The 13,868-nt window shown below is 43.3% G+C and overlaps 1 protein-coding gene across 1 annotated transcript in view; it reads left to right on the top strand.

The window, feature by feature from the left end:
* The window catches only part of LANCL3 (LanC like family member 3), a gene marked incomplete at its 5' end in the record, with an annotated part of 99,126 nt that overhangs the window by 73,992 nt on the left and 11,266 nt on the right, over positions 1–13,868 (top strand). Inside the window, 2 exons of the mRNA XM_080795159.1 lie at positions 7,663–7,786; positions 9,894–10,091. Of these exons, the coding sequence (XP_080651285.1) occupies positions 7,663–7,786; positions 9,894–10,091 (322 nt within the window). The remainder of the gene's footprint in view (positions 1–7,662; positions 7,787–9,893; positions 10,092–13,868) is intronic.

The following is a 13,868-nucleotide window of genomic DNA, read 5'->3' on the forward strand; positions in this document are numbered from 1 at the left end:
AATGGATAACAAAGAGGTGGCATATATACAGTGGAATGTTCCACAGCCATCAGAAAGAATGAATCTCGCCATTTGCAACGACATGGCTGGAACTAGAGGGCATTACGCTAAGCGAAGTAAGTCAGTCGGAGAAAGACCGTATGATTTCTCTCATATGTGAAATTTAAGAAACAAAATAGAGGATCATAGGAGAAAGGAGGGAAAAATGAAACAAGATGAAATCAGAGAGGGAGACAAACCATAAGAGACTCTTAATCTCAGGAAACAAACTGAGGGTTGCTGGAGGGGGAGGGGATGCGGGGATGGGGTAACTGGGTGACGAGCATTAAGGAGGACACGTGATGGAATGAGCACTGGGTGTTGTATGCAACTGATGGATCACTAAATTCTGTCTCTGAAATTAATAACACAGTATATGTTAATTTTAAAGATATCCTTTAGGATGTCTGGGTGGCTCATTCGTTAAGTGTCTGCCTTCAGCTCAGGTCATGATCGCAGGGTCCTGGGATGGAGCCCCGCATTGGGCTCCCTGCTCAGCAGGAGGCCTACTTCTCCCTCTCCCACTCCCCCTGCTTGTGTACTCTCTCTCCCTGTCTCTCTCTCTCTCTCTCTGGCAAATAAATAAATAAAATCTTAAAAACATTTAAAAAAATTTTAATTTAAAAATTTAGAAAATAAAAGTTTTTAAAAATCCTTTCTCCCTTTCCCTCTGCCCTTCCTCTCCTAAAAAAAAAAATGAGGAAGCAGAGTTCTGATGACTGAACCATGGTCACTGGGGCAGAGTAGGATCTCAAACCCAGGCCTCCTGAATCCCAGTGCAGTGTACTGTCTGCTGTGTTCTATGATTTCTCCATGACTGTCCTACAATATGTGCACTGGTGCTTGTGTTGGAAACACTGGATGAGGTTCAGTGGACCTCTGACCTGACCCAGCATACCCAATCATGTGGCATATCCGGTTTCTCCCTCCACTCCCTTATGAGTCACACCAAGGGTGTTTCCCTATACCTGAGAGTATCTTTTGTTTGGGAGGTCTTTTGTTCTTCCTCCCTTTAGCTTTTCTCTTCTTCTTCATCATGATTGTCGTCATCATCATCATAGTATTATTATTACTTTGCTTTAAGAACTATTTTTGCATTTATTCACTATTTCATAGCAGTGATTCTCAAACTTGAGCATACTTTGAAATCACCTGGGGAGATTTTAAAAATCCTGATGCCTGGGTCTCACACCCAGATTGTCTCCTGTACTTGGTTTGGGGTGTGGCCAGGGCATCAGGATTTTTAAAAGCTCTCCAGGTGATTGCACTGTGCAGGCAACCATTGGCAACTCCTTTTTGATGAGTCTCACCAAGACCTGAGGAGGTAGGGGGGCAAGTCCTTCTGATGCCCTTTCCATAGATAAGGAAGCTGGGGCTCTGAGACATTCAGTATCTTACAGAAAACAATGACATCATCTAGTGGCACTTGGTGCAGACTGGGTTACCAGGTAGTTGTAATAAATCTTTAAAACCAGCAGTCAGTCTGCAAGAATGGGGTAAAATCTCTTTGTCTTTTCTGGCTTCCAGTGTTTTCTGGGCTCATGTTTCCTGACATGAGAAGGGGAAAGAAACAACTTTGAAATGGTGTCTGGGACCAAATGTTATAACTGAATATTATAACTGAATGTTATAACTGAAATTCCCTGCTGAATGCCTTTAATAACTAGAAGATAATCACTAACTAGAGCATCCCCCCTCCCGTTCCTCACCACCCAGCATAATGATGGTCAGGCAACATCAGGAAAACCAGATGGAACGGACTTGCTCATTCTGCACCAGCACACGTGCCCTGTTTGGAGACTAATTAAGAAAATAACAAACCTGGCCGCATTGGCTAGAAGAACTCTCCACTGGGGTTTGTAAATCTGGACACGTTTTTCCTACACACAGCATACTGGAAGAGAATTTCCCGTTGTTGCTTGCTTCTCTTCCCGGAGTATTCTGATGATTTAAATTATGGTGTGCAGTGTTTCTTGCCAGGTGCTCTCTCTTACTTCCTTGAATGTCTTTGGGAACTTACTACAGTTCCTTCAGTTTATCTCTCACCCTTCCCAGGAAAAATCCTCGGCTGCAACCAGCCTCTCTATTCCCATAATCCCTTGCTACTTCAGGTGCTTTCCCTGGACCAGCAGCAGCAGCAGCAGCACCATCTGGGAGCTTGTTAGAAATGTAGAATCCTACCTACTTCCTACTTGTCCTTCAAACCTTAACTCGGATCCCTCTCCATCTGTGAGGCCCCCAATATTTATTGCCCCCACCTTACCCCCCATAGGTCATGACTTTTCGAATCTAAACAAATGTTGAATGTTTCATTGTTTATATGGTTCAAGTATTATTAGTCTGTTTGTTTAGAATGTTAGAAATTTTGTGTTTTGCAAAATTGCACTATAAACAACAGTAGCTGACAGACTTAAGCTAATCATAACCAGTAATAACAATGATCAGTCAGGTTAGACCAGGTTATGTTGCAATAAGCAGAACCTCCAAGTCTTAGTGACTGAAAAGAACAACATTCCATTTCTTGCTTACAAGACATGCCCAGTGTGGGCAGCTGGGGACTCTGTTCCAGGTTTTCTTAATCTGGACCCAGGCTGATGGAACCTCCAAAGACTGGAGATTCAGTGGTTTCATTGGTGGAAGCCTGCAAAAATTACCTGCTTCTTCATGGGTTTTGCCGTAGAGCAATACACATTGTATTTGCACACATTCCATTGGCAAAATAAATGACACGTCTCTGTCCAATTTCAAGGGAGCCAGGAAGTGCAATCTCACCCTGGACCTAATAGAAAATCTGGAATATTGGTGAAAAGCCTTAGCATCTACTACAAACAACAATGAAAACTCTAAGACACTGTTTACCAATTTCCTCACTGGGAGAAAAGGCAGGATACAAAGCAGGGGATTACATGTGGACAGAAAAATGAACAAATCTGAAAGTAAAAATAGAATTTAATAGATAAACATATAAGGACAGCACTTCCTTAATCTTTCTTTTTTTTAAATTAGTCTAATTATTAAGATTACATCTTCCCCCAGAGTGCCTTGCACAGACTTTGCACAAAATAGGAATTATTCAATTCATCAAAATCTCTTTCCTGCTTGAAAGCTATCCCTTAGCCCTGTCATGTATCTTTAAGCTTCTTCTCCCTCAAAGGAGTTTCCCTCAGTTTTTGTCTTCTCAATGTCTGAGGTAAATCTCCACCCACTCCAGAGATCTTCTGAAGGCCTGGCTCTTCTCTGTGACCTAGTAGGTTCCAACCAAACCACAACCCCCAAAAGGCATAAAAAGTATTAAAAAAAAAAACAGACAAAAAACCTAACCGACTGTGAATATTAACTTTGTACAATAAAGTTTCCCTAACTTTTTAATTTGAAATTGTTTGCATTGAGAATTTTTAAAAATGAGTTTCCTTTTGGGGATGAGATTTTTTTTTTCCCTGCTTCACCATGGTATGCACAGGAAACCTAGGATTGTCTCTGGCTCTCTCCTGGGATGTGCCATGCAGTGTTATCTCTTTTACTGGCCCTAGATCCTGAGACAAGAGACACATCTTTGAGGCTTCCATCTCCCCAATTCCAGGAGGGAGCAGAGGGCACACATCCTAGCTATCTATAAATCCCCAAACCTATCCGGTGGATTATAAGATCTCTCCTAAGGCTTGGCACAAGGCGGGGTAGGAAGGAGAGCCGGAACTCCATACTGACTTTCAACTTCCTGGTTTCCTTTCTGTGTCAACTCTTCCTACCTTAAACAGCTTTTAGTTCCATCCCGACTCTCTATGTCCTTCAAGAGTATTCTTTATGGTATCAGCTTTAAGTTAGAAAATACCCAGATTCTGACAACTCAAAAGCTTTTTCCTCAAAGCTTTTGTCTGTGGGCGTCAAGTCATTTTGATATTCCTTGGTAGTCAAATGGCTTGTTTCTTTTCTCTGAGCAGAAGCCCATGCTGCCACCTATGGTGGTAGACAAAGAATTGGGGCCAAAAAATTGCTGGAGGGAAACACATAAATTAATATCAGATTCTTACTGTGTGTTTGGTGTGATCTAGGAGTGGCTTTCTGCATTGCATGTAGACGAGCAATCTCACACTCAGGACATTTCAGACCATTGCTTGATCACGTTGGCAGTGGTTGATCTATAGCTACCAAAGACCGCCACTTCAGAGGGCCTGTGGGCAGGCTTGCCTGGGAAGGAGGTCTGTGGTGAAGGAAGCTTTCTGTGTCTTGTTCATTTCATCCATTTCCTTAATGAAAGTCTCTGCTGGCCATAGAGATGGCTCAGTTACCACACAACCCTCAGGTGGGGCGAAGAAACATAGCATGGGCTTGATCTTTCTCTCAGCTCTTCAAACGCAGAGCCCAGCCCCAGAGGAACTGTTTCACCACAGACACCTCTGTGTGAGGATCAGTGAAGGGAATCAGTTAAACTAATGCAACTTGAAATCAAACTTGCTTTGTATTTTTGAGGTATCATAATTTATTTTAAATCAACGTAGAAGACAATTTATTTGAAGGACCAAATCCATCCAAGATATCAACACACACATAGGCCTTGGGTGCTACAAATACAGGAGAGGGAATTTGGGTTTGTTTTGGCAAAGGCCTGATGGGCAGGGAGCCCCTCTCTGCCATCCCATCACATTCCCCCCACCACTGGAAATGCCACTTCCTCATTCCCTGGGCCTTGGTGTTTCCGAAGCACCGTGGCCCTCTTCTCAGAAACACGGAGGCCATCTTCTCAGAGGTAGTGTGTGTGTGCTTGAGAGCGCATTCCTGTGTGCTGGCTCAGGGCTGAAGAGACGCCTGAGAAAGCAGACAGATGAGTAAAGGACAAGCCCCTCCCACCGCATCTCTTCTTTCTGTGCTATTTGCTCAGGGGGAAGAAAACCGCCCACTCTTCCTCAGTATTCCTCCTCCACACACTTTTGATGAGCACCGTTTTCACTTTTTATTTGCTGATCAATAAGCCCAAGGGTAGGTCTTGTCTGTTCCCAGAGATAAAGAACTGCATGCATAACTGGTCTTTATCCAGCCAAACTAGCACTGTTTCTCTTTGTTTTTCACAGTGTTTCTGAGAGATAAGAGGAAACCATGCAGACATGATGCATGACCGGGGAGGTTTTGAAATACTTTGTAAACTCGTGCTCTATTCTGAGCTATGGATTAGGGATGGAAAGAAGGGAAGAGGGCACCACATGTAATCTAAGTTGATTTTTTCCCTGCATTTAAAACAAGCAGGTGGACACACACACACACATGCAGAGAGAGAGAAAAAAACATGAATAAATGCTCAGCTGAGGAAAGAATAAGCTGATTTTCAGTTAGTAGCATAGAAGTAAAATAGGGAGAATTTTAGTAATTCAAATGAATACATACCCTGAAGATTCGGTGATCTTTTCCTATCGCAGAAACTATTTCTTGTCATATGGATTCAGGACCGATATTGGTAGACAGAACCTAAGTTCATTTGAAGAGCCAGATATATTGCCAGGAAAATGTGGGCTGGGACCAGGTTAGAGTCCTATGAAATGCATGCTGTTCGAGGCTCTTAGCATGTTTCTGAGAGCAGGCCAACGTGGAGGCGTGGTTGGAGGGGGAATAGAAGCTTTTAAGTAGAGTAAGACTCAATGTAACATCAGCTAGCACTGATAAAGGCACAAAGGAAAAGGTGTTTTTAACAGCAAATGAAAATTTAGGGTAGCAATTTGAGTAGATGCAGGGTAGAAAATCCTTTAGGAGAAATTTGCTGTTCAGCTCTGCAAAGACCCAAGGTTGATCCTTGAAATGATGGCAGTCTTGTCTGGGAAGATAGAGTCTTCAGGAATTTTAGGCAGAAAGGAGGAGTACAGCCAAGAGACAGAGATAGGTTGCTAATAGAAGGTAAATTTAAGTTGTAAGCCACAACATCATTATTGCTGAACAACCAGATAGGAAATGAGTTAGTAAAGTCTTGGTGAAGCTGAACAGTGCTTCCTTGTCTGTGTTACGTACTCTGCATTACTCTTTCCACCCTTAAGCTCATGGACTTAAATTGCTCTGTGGTAGACTTCTGGCTATATTTTATCTCCAGTGCTGGAAGTAAGTTCCCTGTAGGGAAAAAAACATGTCCCAGGTTTTCTAGAATTTCCCCCATAATACCGGGTATAGGAGCTCACTGGAATGGTCACTCAGTAAATGTTAATTTGGCAGAATTAATTAATGAGCAGCCTCCTCTTTATGTAATTAATTTTTGAAATTAATTGCTAGATTTGAGGAGGCCAAAATCTGGATTATATTTTGCCCTTCTCATGTTGAGTAGATCAGAGGAGCAAAACCCTGCAAAGAAAGAAAAAAAATCAGTAGTACTTTATTTCAGAAGGAACTGGTGAGTGTAATGGTAGATACCAGGCAGAAAGATTTGGCGCGCGAGTCTTAGGAGAGGGGCCAAAATCCAACGGACTTTTCTTTGATCTTAGAGTCATTCCATCAGACCAAGGCTGAACTTCAGATGATTCTTGGAGGGGCAGGTAGGGGACAGACAGTGGCCATGGTTATTCTGACTGGTACTTTTCTGGTGCAGGAGTGCGTTTCCAGAAGGTTGGCTTCATGAGAGCGGAGGTCTTGGCTATCTTTTCATTGTCATACCTCTAGCATCTAGAACAGCTTTCCTGCCATGCAGTAGGGGCTTAAGAAATAATTGTGGAAGGAGGGCAAAGAGGGAAGGCTCTGCTTTCCATGCCAGTAAAAACCTGGCACTTATTTACTCCCAAAGGCCCCCTCAGGAACTGAGGATACCAAAAAGGTGAGAAGCCATAGTCTTGGGGCATCTCGATTATCTAGTAGAGAGAGGCAGGGACAGAGGCATAACACCCCAGGTGGTAAGTGCTCCCCCAGAGAGTCACGGTGAGATAGAAGGAATGAGCCAGAGGGAGGTGGGAGGAACCTCCCACGCCTAAGCAGAATCCTAATAAACTCAACACTGCTTTGTAGGCTCGAGAACATTTTCATCTCTAGGGTCCTCAAACGGACCGTGGGTAGATTGAGTGAAATGTGGAAGCCCGCAAGTCATTGTGTTTCAGCCATCTTCTATTCAGAGTGCATTTGACATTGGAAGTGATTTTTGCCTTGGTACTTACTGGACTTTGGTTTCATTCTGGGGTGCAAAGGCCACCGTCTGTCATGCAGCAGCCTGTCATAGCACTGTGGCTTTATAAGCAGTCTAAATGACACAAACCGAAGGTCCATTGTCTGGGCCAGACCTGCGCCACACACTGGGACTGACAGCTTTGTTAAGCATGATCCATGAGGCCCAGTCTTTGTTCTTCTCTTGTGCGAGTTCTTGTTCCTGTGACAAGGATTAATAACATGACCACAGTAAAGTGGTCTTTGCATTTTATAAAAGCCTAGGGCAATAAAAGTGTGTGTTTCCCATCAACACAGCAAATTTTCTGAAGAGGGTGGATAAACTTGACAACAAAAAGAGAATTGGTTATTTTTTAAAAAAAGTCACTGCTGGCTAAGCTTGTTTTTATAAGAGGAAAAGGATTTGGGGAATATGCTGATGGACCTTAATGAAAAAATCCAGTGTCTGTGGAAAAAAAGAAGATCTTGATTTGACTTTTGCTTCTTGATTTCCTTACTCAGGTACTGACCCCAGCACAGATCAAATCAATTTGCCAGGCGATTCTGGACTCTGGGAAGCAGTATGCCATGAAAAAAAGGAAACCATTCCCTCTGATGTATTCTTACTATGGAACTGAGTACTTGGGTGAGTGAAAGTGTTGGCAAAGCCCTCTAATATCCACACTCACTAAAAACTAGAAGATTCCGTTTTTGTTATAGGTCCTCACTATTCGTTTAACTAGAAACATTTAAAAATGCTGTGTAAAAACAAATATTGATGATCCTACAAATCACAATTTAATGTTTGTTCTCATGGTCTGGCAGAAAGGTCTTTTGATGATTTGCTTTCACTAAAGACTAAAGTCCATATTCTAGATTGTGAGTTCATGGGCTGAATGTCACCAAAAGTTTGTGACTGGTTTACACACTCTTTGCCAATGGTACCTCAGCACAGGGGAACAGGATGAAGTCACTGGCATTTCCAAGTGTTTAATATTAGTGGATTAATAACAGACTCCTGATTCATAATGGCTACTTTTGTGACAAGAGGCCTGGAGAGTGAAGATTAGTTACTCCCCTCTTGAGTCTCTCAGTGGCTGCCCATCACTCCTGAGCGTGACATACAGGCCCCTTTGCAGATCTCCCTTTCCTGGTTCTGCCCTGCATAACCTCCTACAAGCAAAGTGCCCTCAGATCTTCCAAGTGTTTGTGCCTGTTGCTTTTGCCAGAATGCCTGGCCTCCCCCGACCCCTTCAACTTAGCTGAAATACTTACACCTAAACTTCAAGGCTGATCAAACGTCAGCAGAGCTTTGGAGAAACTTTGAGCTTTTGGGTTTATTGAGTCGTCTCTGGAGAAACATTCACACATTTCAGGTTTTACCCTGAAGCAAAATCGGTTAGTGTCAGGTCACCCTGCTACACGTTTGCTGGAGCCTTTATCACATCATGCTGTAATCAGTGGTTCGCCTGTCCAACCGCCTCAGCGGGCTTCGTGCCCCTTCAGGAGGAGGACTTCTGCTCACTCATCTTTGTGATCCCCGGACATTTGCCAATGGCCCGCACATAAGGAGGGTGCCCAACTTCACCAACGAGCTTACAGACTTGTAGTTCTCTGAGAGATTTCTCCAAGAAGCTTTAAGTTTCTATCTGACTTTCTCTAGAATCAGACCTTGAGACAAGGATTTGGGTATTAATTAATGGCTTATTTGGGAGGTGATCCTAGAAAGTGTTGCTAAAGGAATGAGGAGGTGAGATAGGGTAGAGAAAGAGGTTAATCGAGGATGTACTAGTGAACAGCTGTGGATAACTGAGGCTTGGTTCCACTGGGGACCCTGAAGACTGTCTAGAACATGCCTCAGAATTGTTGTACTTCAGTGGTGAGGAAGCTGAGATATTCATCTACCAACTCCCTGCTTCCTGGGTGAAGGGCTCTTCCCAGACCTGTTAATTCCCTAGGATTTCAGTCCTGTCCCTGTGGGCTGGGCATACCCCTGGCCAGAGAAAACATCAGGCAGAAGGATAAATGCTTGAGGTAGAAGGTGGGGAGGAGAGGTGCCCCAGAATGGTGAGTGTGGGCGAGGTGATGGGCAGGGCACTGGCAGTGTCTGCTAGAGTTCCTTAACAGAACTATTCCTTTCACTATCTATCTTCTTAGAGAAATTAACATTCTAGCCATTTACATGTATAGCACAAATCAGATTGCTATCTAATGCATAAATATTTTCCTGGGAAGCTTTTTTACCCAACAAATATCCAGTGAAATAAAGGTACCTTCAAGTAATATGACTAAATTTTAGGAAGAATTTTTTTAAATTTTATTTATTGGGGGGGCATTTTTATCCCCCATAAAAAAGTTATATTTATTGGGGGGGCATGAGGAGGGGCAAAGGGACAGAGAGACTGTCAATTAGACTTCCTGCTAAGTGCAAAGCCTGACGTAGGACTCGATCTCACGACCCTGAGATCATGACCTAAGCTGAAACCAAAAGTCAGATGCTTAACTGACCCGAGCCACCTAGGCGCCCCGGAAGAATCATTTTTGACTAGACAAAACTGAGGCCATTTTTGGAGAGTTCAAGTGCCTGAGTGCAAAGAGAAAGCTTTACTGTTATGGAGTTGAGTTTACTGTGTCTGCCTTCAAGTAATATTGCCATTCATTTTTTTAAATACAATTATGATTGTCTTTTCCCTAAATTAAATGGGCTGTCCTCCCAGGTGTGTGAATTAATTATGCTTTGTTTCTTGATACAGGAGCAGCTCATGGCCTGTCGTCCATTCTCCAGATGCTTCTGTCTTACCACGAGCACCTCAAGCCCTCCGATCAGGAGCTGGTGTGGCAGAGTGTGGACTTCCTCATGGAGCAGGAGCAGAACTGCAACTGGCCGCCCGAGCTCGGCGAGGCCATCGAGAGAGAGAACGAGCTGGTGCACTGGTGCCACGGCGCCCCAGGTCTCACCCACACTATTGTCTGAAAACATTAGCCAAAGAGAGCTGTCTTTTCTGAGGAGTGAGGATATTTCTCCTGTTAGGTCATCACTGCATGAGTCAAAAAGGTCAAGACGAAGTTTGTCAAACCAAAAAAAGTCTTGATCTGTAAAGGATCTCCAGAACAGATGCTGTAATTTTATTTTTTTTTATTTTTTTAAAATTTTTATTCATTTGACACAGAGAGAGAAATCGAGAGATGGAACACAAGCAGGGTGAGTGGGAGAGGGAGAAGCAGACCCTCCCACACTGAATAGGAAGCCCGATGCAGGGCTCGATCCCAGGACCCTGGGGATCATGACCTGAGCCGAAGGCAGCCGCTTTAACAGCTGAGCCACCCAGGCGCCCCTGATGCTGTAATTTTAAAAATATATGATCTATAGCTATTTGTGTATAAGTTAAACTAGCACTGTCCTATAACGTATAATATGAACCACATAGGAAATTAAATTTTTAGTAGCCCCATTAAAAATGTAAACAGAAACAGGTGAAAGGAATCTTAATAGTATATATTTTATAACCCAGTATACCCCAAGTATTATTTCCACATGCAACCAATTTAAAACTCGAGCTATTTCAGTTTTTTTCATATTAAAGTGTTTGAAAGCTAGTATATATTTTATATTAACACCCCATCTCAATTCACACTAGCCACATGGCAAGGGCTCAATATCTGTGCTGAACAGTATAAATCTGGAGGCTGCTAATTCAAGATGCGGGCCCTGGACCAGGGGTAGGGGCAACATGGGAGCTGGTTAGAAATGCAGAACCGGGGCGCCTGGGTGGCTCAGTGGGTTAAGGCCTCTGCCTTCGGCTCAGGTCATGATCCCAGGGTCCTGGGATCGAGCCCCACATTGGGCTCTCTGCTTGGCAGGGAGCCTGCTTCCCTTCCTCTCTCTCTGCCTGCCTCTCTGCCTACTTGTGATCTCTGTCTGTCAAATACATAAATTAAATCTTTAAAAAAAAAAAAAGAAATGCAGAACCTCAGGCTCCATCCCGGATGCACTGAATCAGAATCTGCATGTTAACAAGATCCCTGCGTGATTTATGTGCACATTAAAGTTTGAGATGCACTATTCCATAATTCTTCAAATGAGGATTTCCATCATCACCTAATAAAAAGTCTAGAGAACTGAGAAGCCATGTGCAGTGAACTCTCTGGAATTGAGCCTAGAAACTTACCAGACTCCATCTCTTCCTTTCTTTCCTTCCTTCCTTCCTTCCTTTCTTTAAATCCCATTATACTGTTAATTAGGCTTCCTGAGAAGGAGCAATCTGAAAGAAATTAAATTCAAATAAATCAATTAATTTCAGTTGATTGGCCAAGGGAGAGATTGAAAATACCAAAATAACACAAAAATTTTGGATTAGGAGTCGATTTAATTTTCTTTCCTTTTTCAAAGATTTTATTTATTTATTTGAGAGAGAGAATGAGAGTCAGCAAGAGGAGGGCCAGAGGGAGAAGCAGGCTCCCCGCTGAGCAGGGAGCCTGGCACAAGGCTCAATCCCAGGACCCCGAGATCATGACCTGAGCCAAAGGCAGGTGCGGAACTGACTGAGAGCCACCCTGGTGCCCCAGGAGTGGATTTAATTTTCAAGGCTATGCTTCAGTGCCATGATATATCCGATTTCTCTTTGGTCTGTTACCTGATTTTTATTATTTCCTTCCCACTCCTTTACCTAATTAATCTTCTGTAATCCAACTGCAATTTCATTTTTTGTTCGATGCAGTTTGAGTTGAAGAGTGAGTTTTAGCTCACTGGCCATGTTCTCTCCGCCTGCCACATTCACCTAAGGAAGGGACTTCAAAGCCTCTTGTGTGTGCTCGTACCAGCACCAGTGCGTTGCGCATTACGTCCAAGCTAATTCCCGCTGGTGATGACTTGAGCCCATATCTTCTGGCTTTGAACTTTCTGGAGAAAAACAAGTCATTTACCATTCTGGAAATGATATCGCTTCATGTTAGGCTCAGCACTCCGATATCCCATTTCCCTTTAATCATTCTCAGGGATGGTGTCTGGCTATCCTCCAAGCACCCCAGAATCCTTGAATTTTGGACGTGTCCCAAGTTAAATACAGAATATTTTAGAGGGACTCAACATACTAGTAAAAGCATTGCAAAGGATGGGAAGATAATCCTTTAAAATGAGCGACTGGGTCAGTTAATCGATGGGGGTGTCTTTGTGGAGCGAGCGGTTATTTCGTCCTCTTTGTACACCACATTCCTTCTGTCTTTGTAAATCCTGTACCGTAACCGTATGGTGTAGGATTTATCACCTTGGGGACTTTATTTGTCCTCATATATCATTCACATTCTTTGTCTTCATAAGATTAAACATAAGGTGCAGAGCAAACTCATTAAACCCCGATATCCACTGAACTACCAGAAATAAACCAACTCACAAATGAATAGAGAACCAACTGGGGCCCATTCTGCATGCCAACCCACACTGCCTTCAAGGGTATTGGTCTTCCTTTTATGAGATGTCCTGAAAACAGCGTAAGTGTGATTATAAATCTGGTGAGTACAGGTTAAAGACCATCAAGTTGGCAACACTTGAACTCCCTCAAAATTCTAAAAAAAGATGACTTAGAAAAATCATTTTCACTTGTTGGAGGGAAACGTTTTTTGAGAGTAGATTTATGAACAGCGCGGATGGCTTGGGGCAGCAGACTGATTCCATGAATTAAAAACCTGCCGGAGATAATGCAAATGTGGAACTTCATCGGCTCTACCTGATCTCTCCCTGAAATCGTTTCCTATCCACTGTTCTTCACCCGACCTCTACAGGTGACAGACAGCCCTCGTCATCATTTAGGCAGTATGCAAATAGTTCTTGCCTCGAGGTTAATAACTTTGGGTTCTAATCGTAGCTCCAACGCTAACCACTAAATGACCTTGAGAAAACCACTCTGTGCCTTTCGTGGCTTTGTGTCTTCATCTGTGAAACGAGTATGTGGAGACAGAGCAGTGAAAGTCAGTCTTTTGATCACTGCAGATCCCCTTCGTCCTGTGGACCCTTGCCCCTCCTGACGGTCGCGCCCCAAAAGATCTGCAGATGCCCCGCATTTAGAAATAACCAGTGTAGCGTCTTGTTTTTCTCACTAAATGCACCGAAGTATAGCAGGCAGATCCATCTGACCTCTTCATAGCCTTAATGATTCTGAAATACAGGATGAGAGCCATTTACAAAATCATTAAACAAATGCCACGGCTAAAATAAACTCTGGGTTGCGTTATGGTACATCATTACCGTGGTAACACTGACCGTGCATTTCCTTTCCGCTGTGTGAAACACAGGTGTGGCTAGTTTTTAAAATCATTTCACAAGGGCTCCTGGGTATGTGGCTTTGACTAGAGAACAAGGGCTTCTCCAGGGTGGGTGTCATTGGTCACTAAGGGTTGTCGTGCGCCGTACGATGCGGGTCTCATTGAAATGACAGACCCAGAACGGACCTGTGCAGTGATGCTCCAGTCTGTTCAAACGGCGCGTACCGGGTCGAGCTGTCGCGAGGCTCTGCTAGATTGCGAGCTTTCACAGGCTTAGCTTTTCAAACCATACTTCTTAAGTAATAATTTCTTTTCCCAACGTTTGGTAAACATGTGTATCGTTGCTGACTTAGGTTTCTTATCAGTGCACAATAATCAGTGTTCTGGTGACAAAATGACACAGTTCCTATCAAAAGCAAAGAAACCCAACATTCCTTCCTTTTAGATTAAGCAGCCTTATGGATTTCAGT

This window comes from Martes martes, assembly GCF_963455335.1.
Source record: "Martes martes genome assembly, chromosome: X".
In the NCBI taxonomy this organism is placed as follows: Eukaryota; Metazoa; Chordata; class Mammalia; order Carnivora; family Mustelidae; genus Martes; species Martes martes.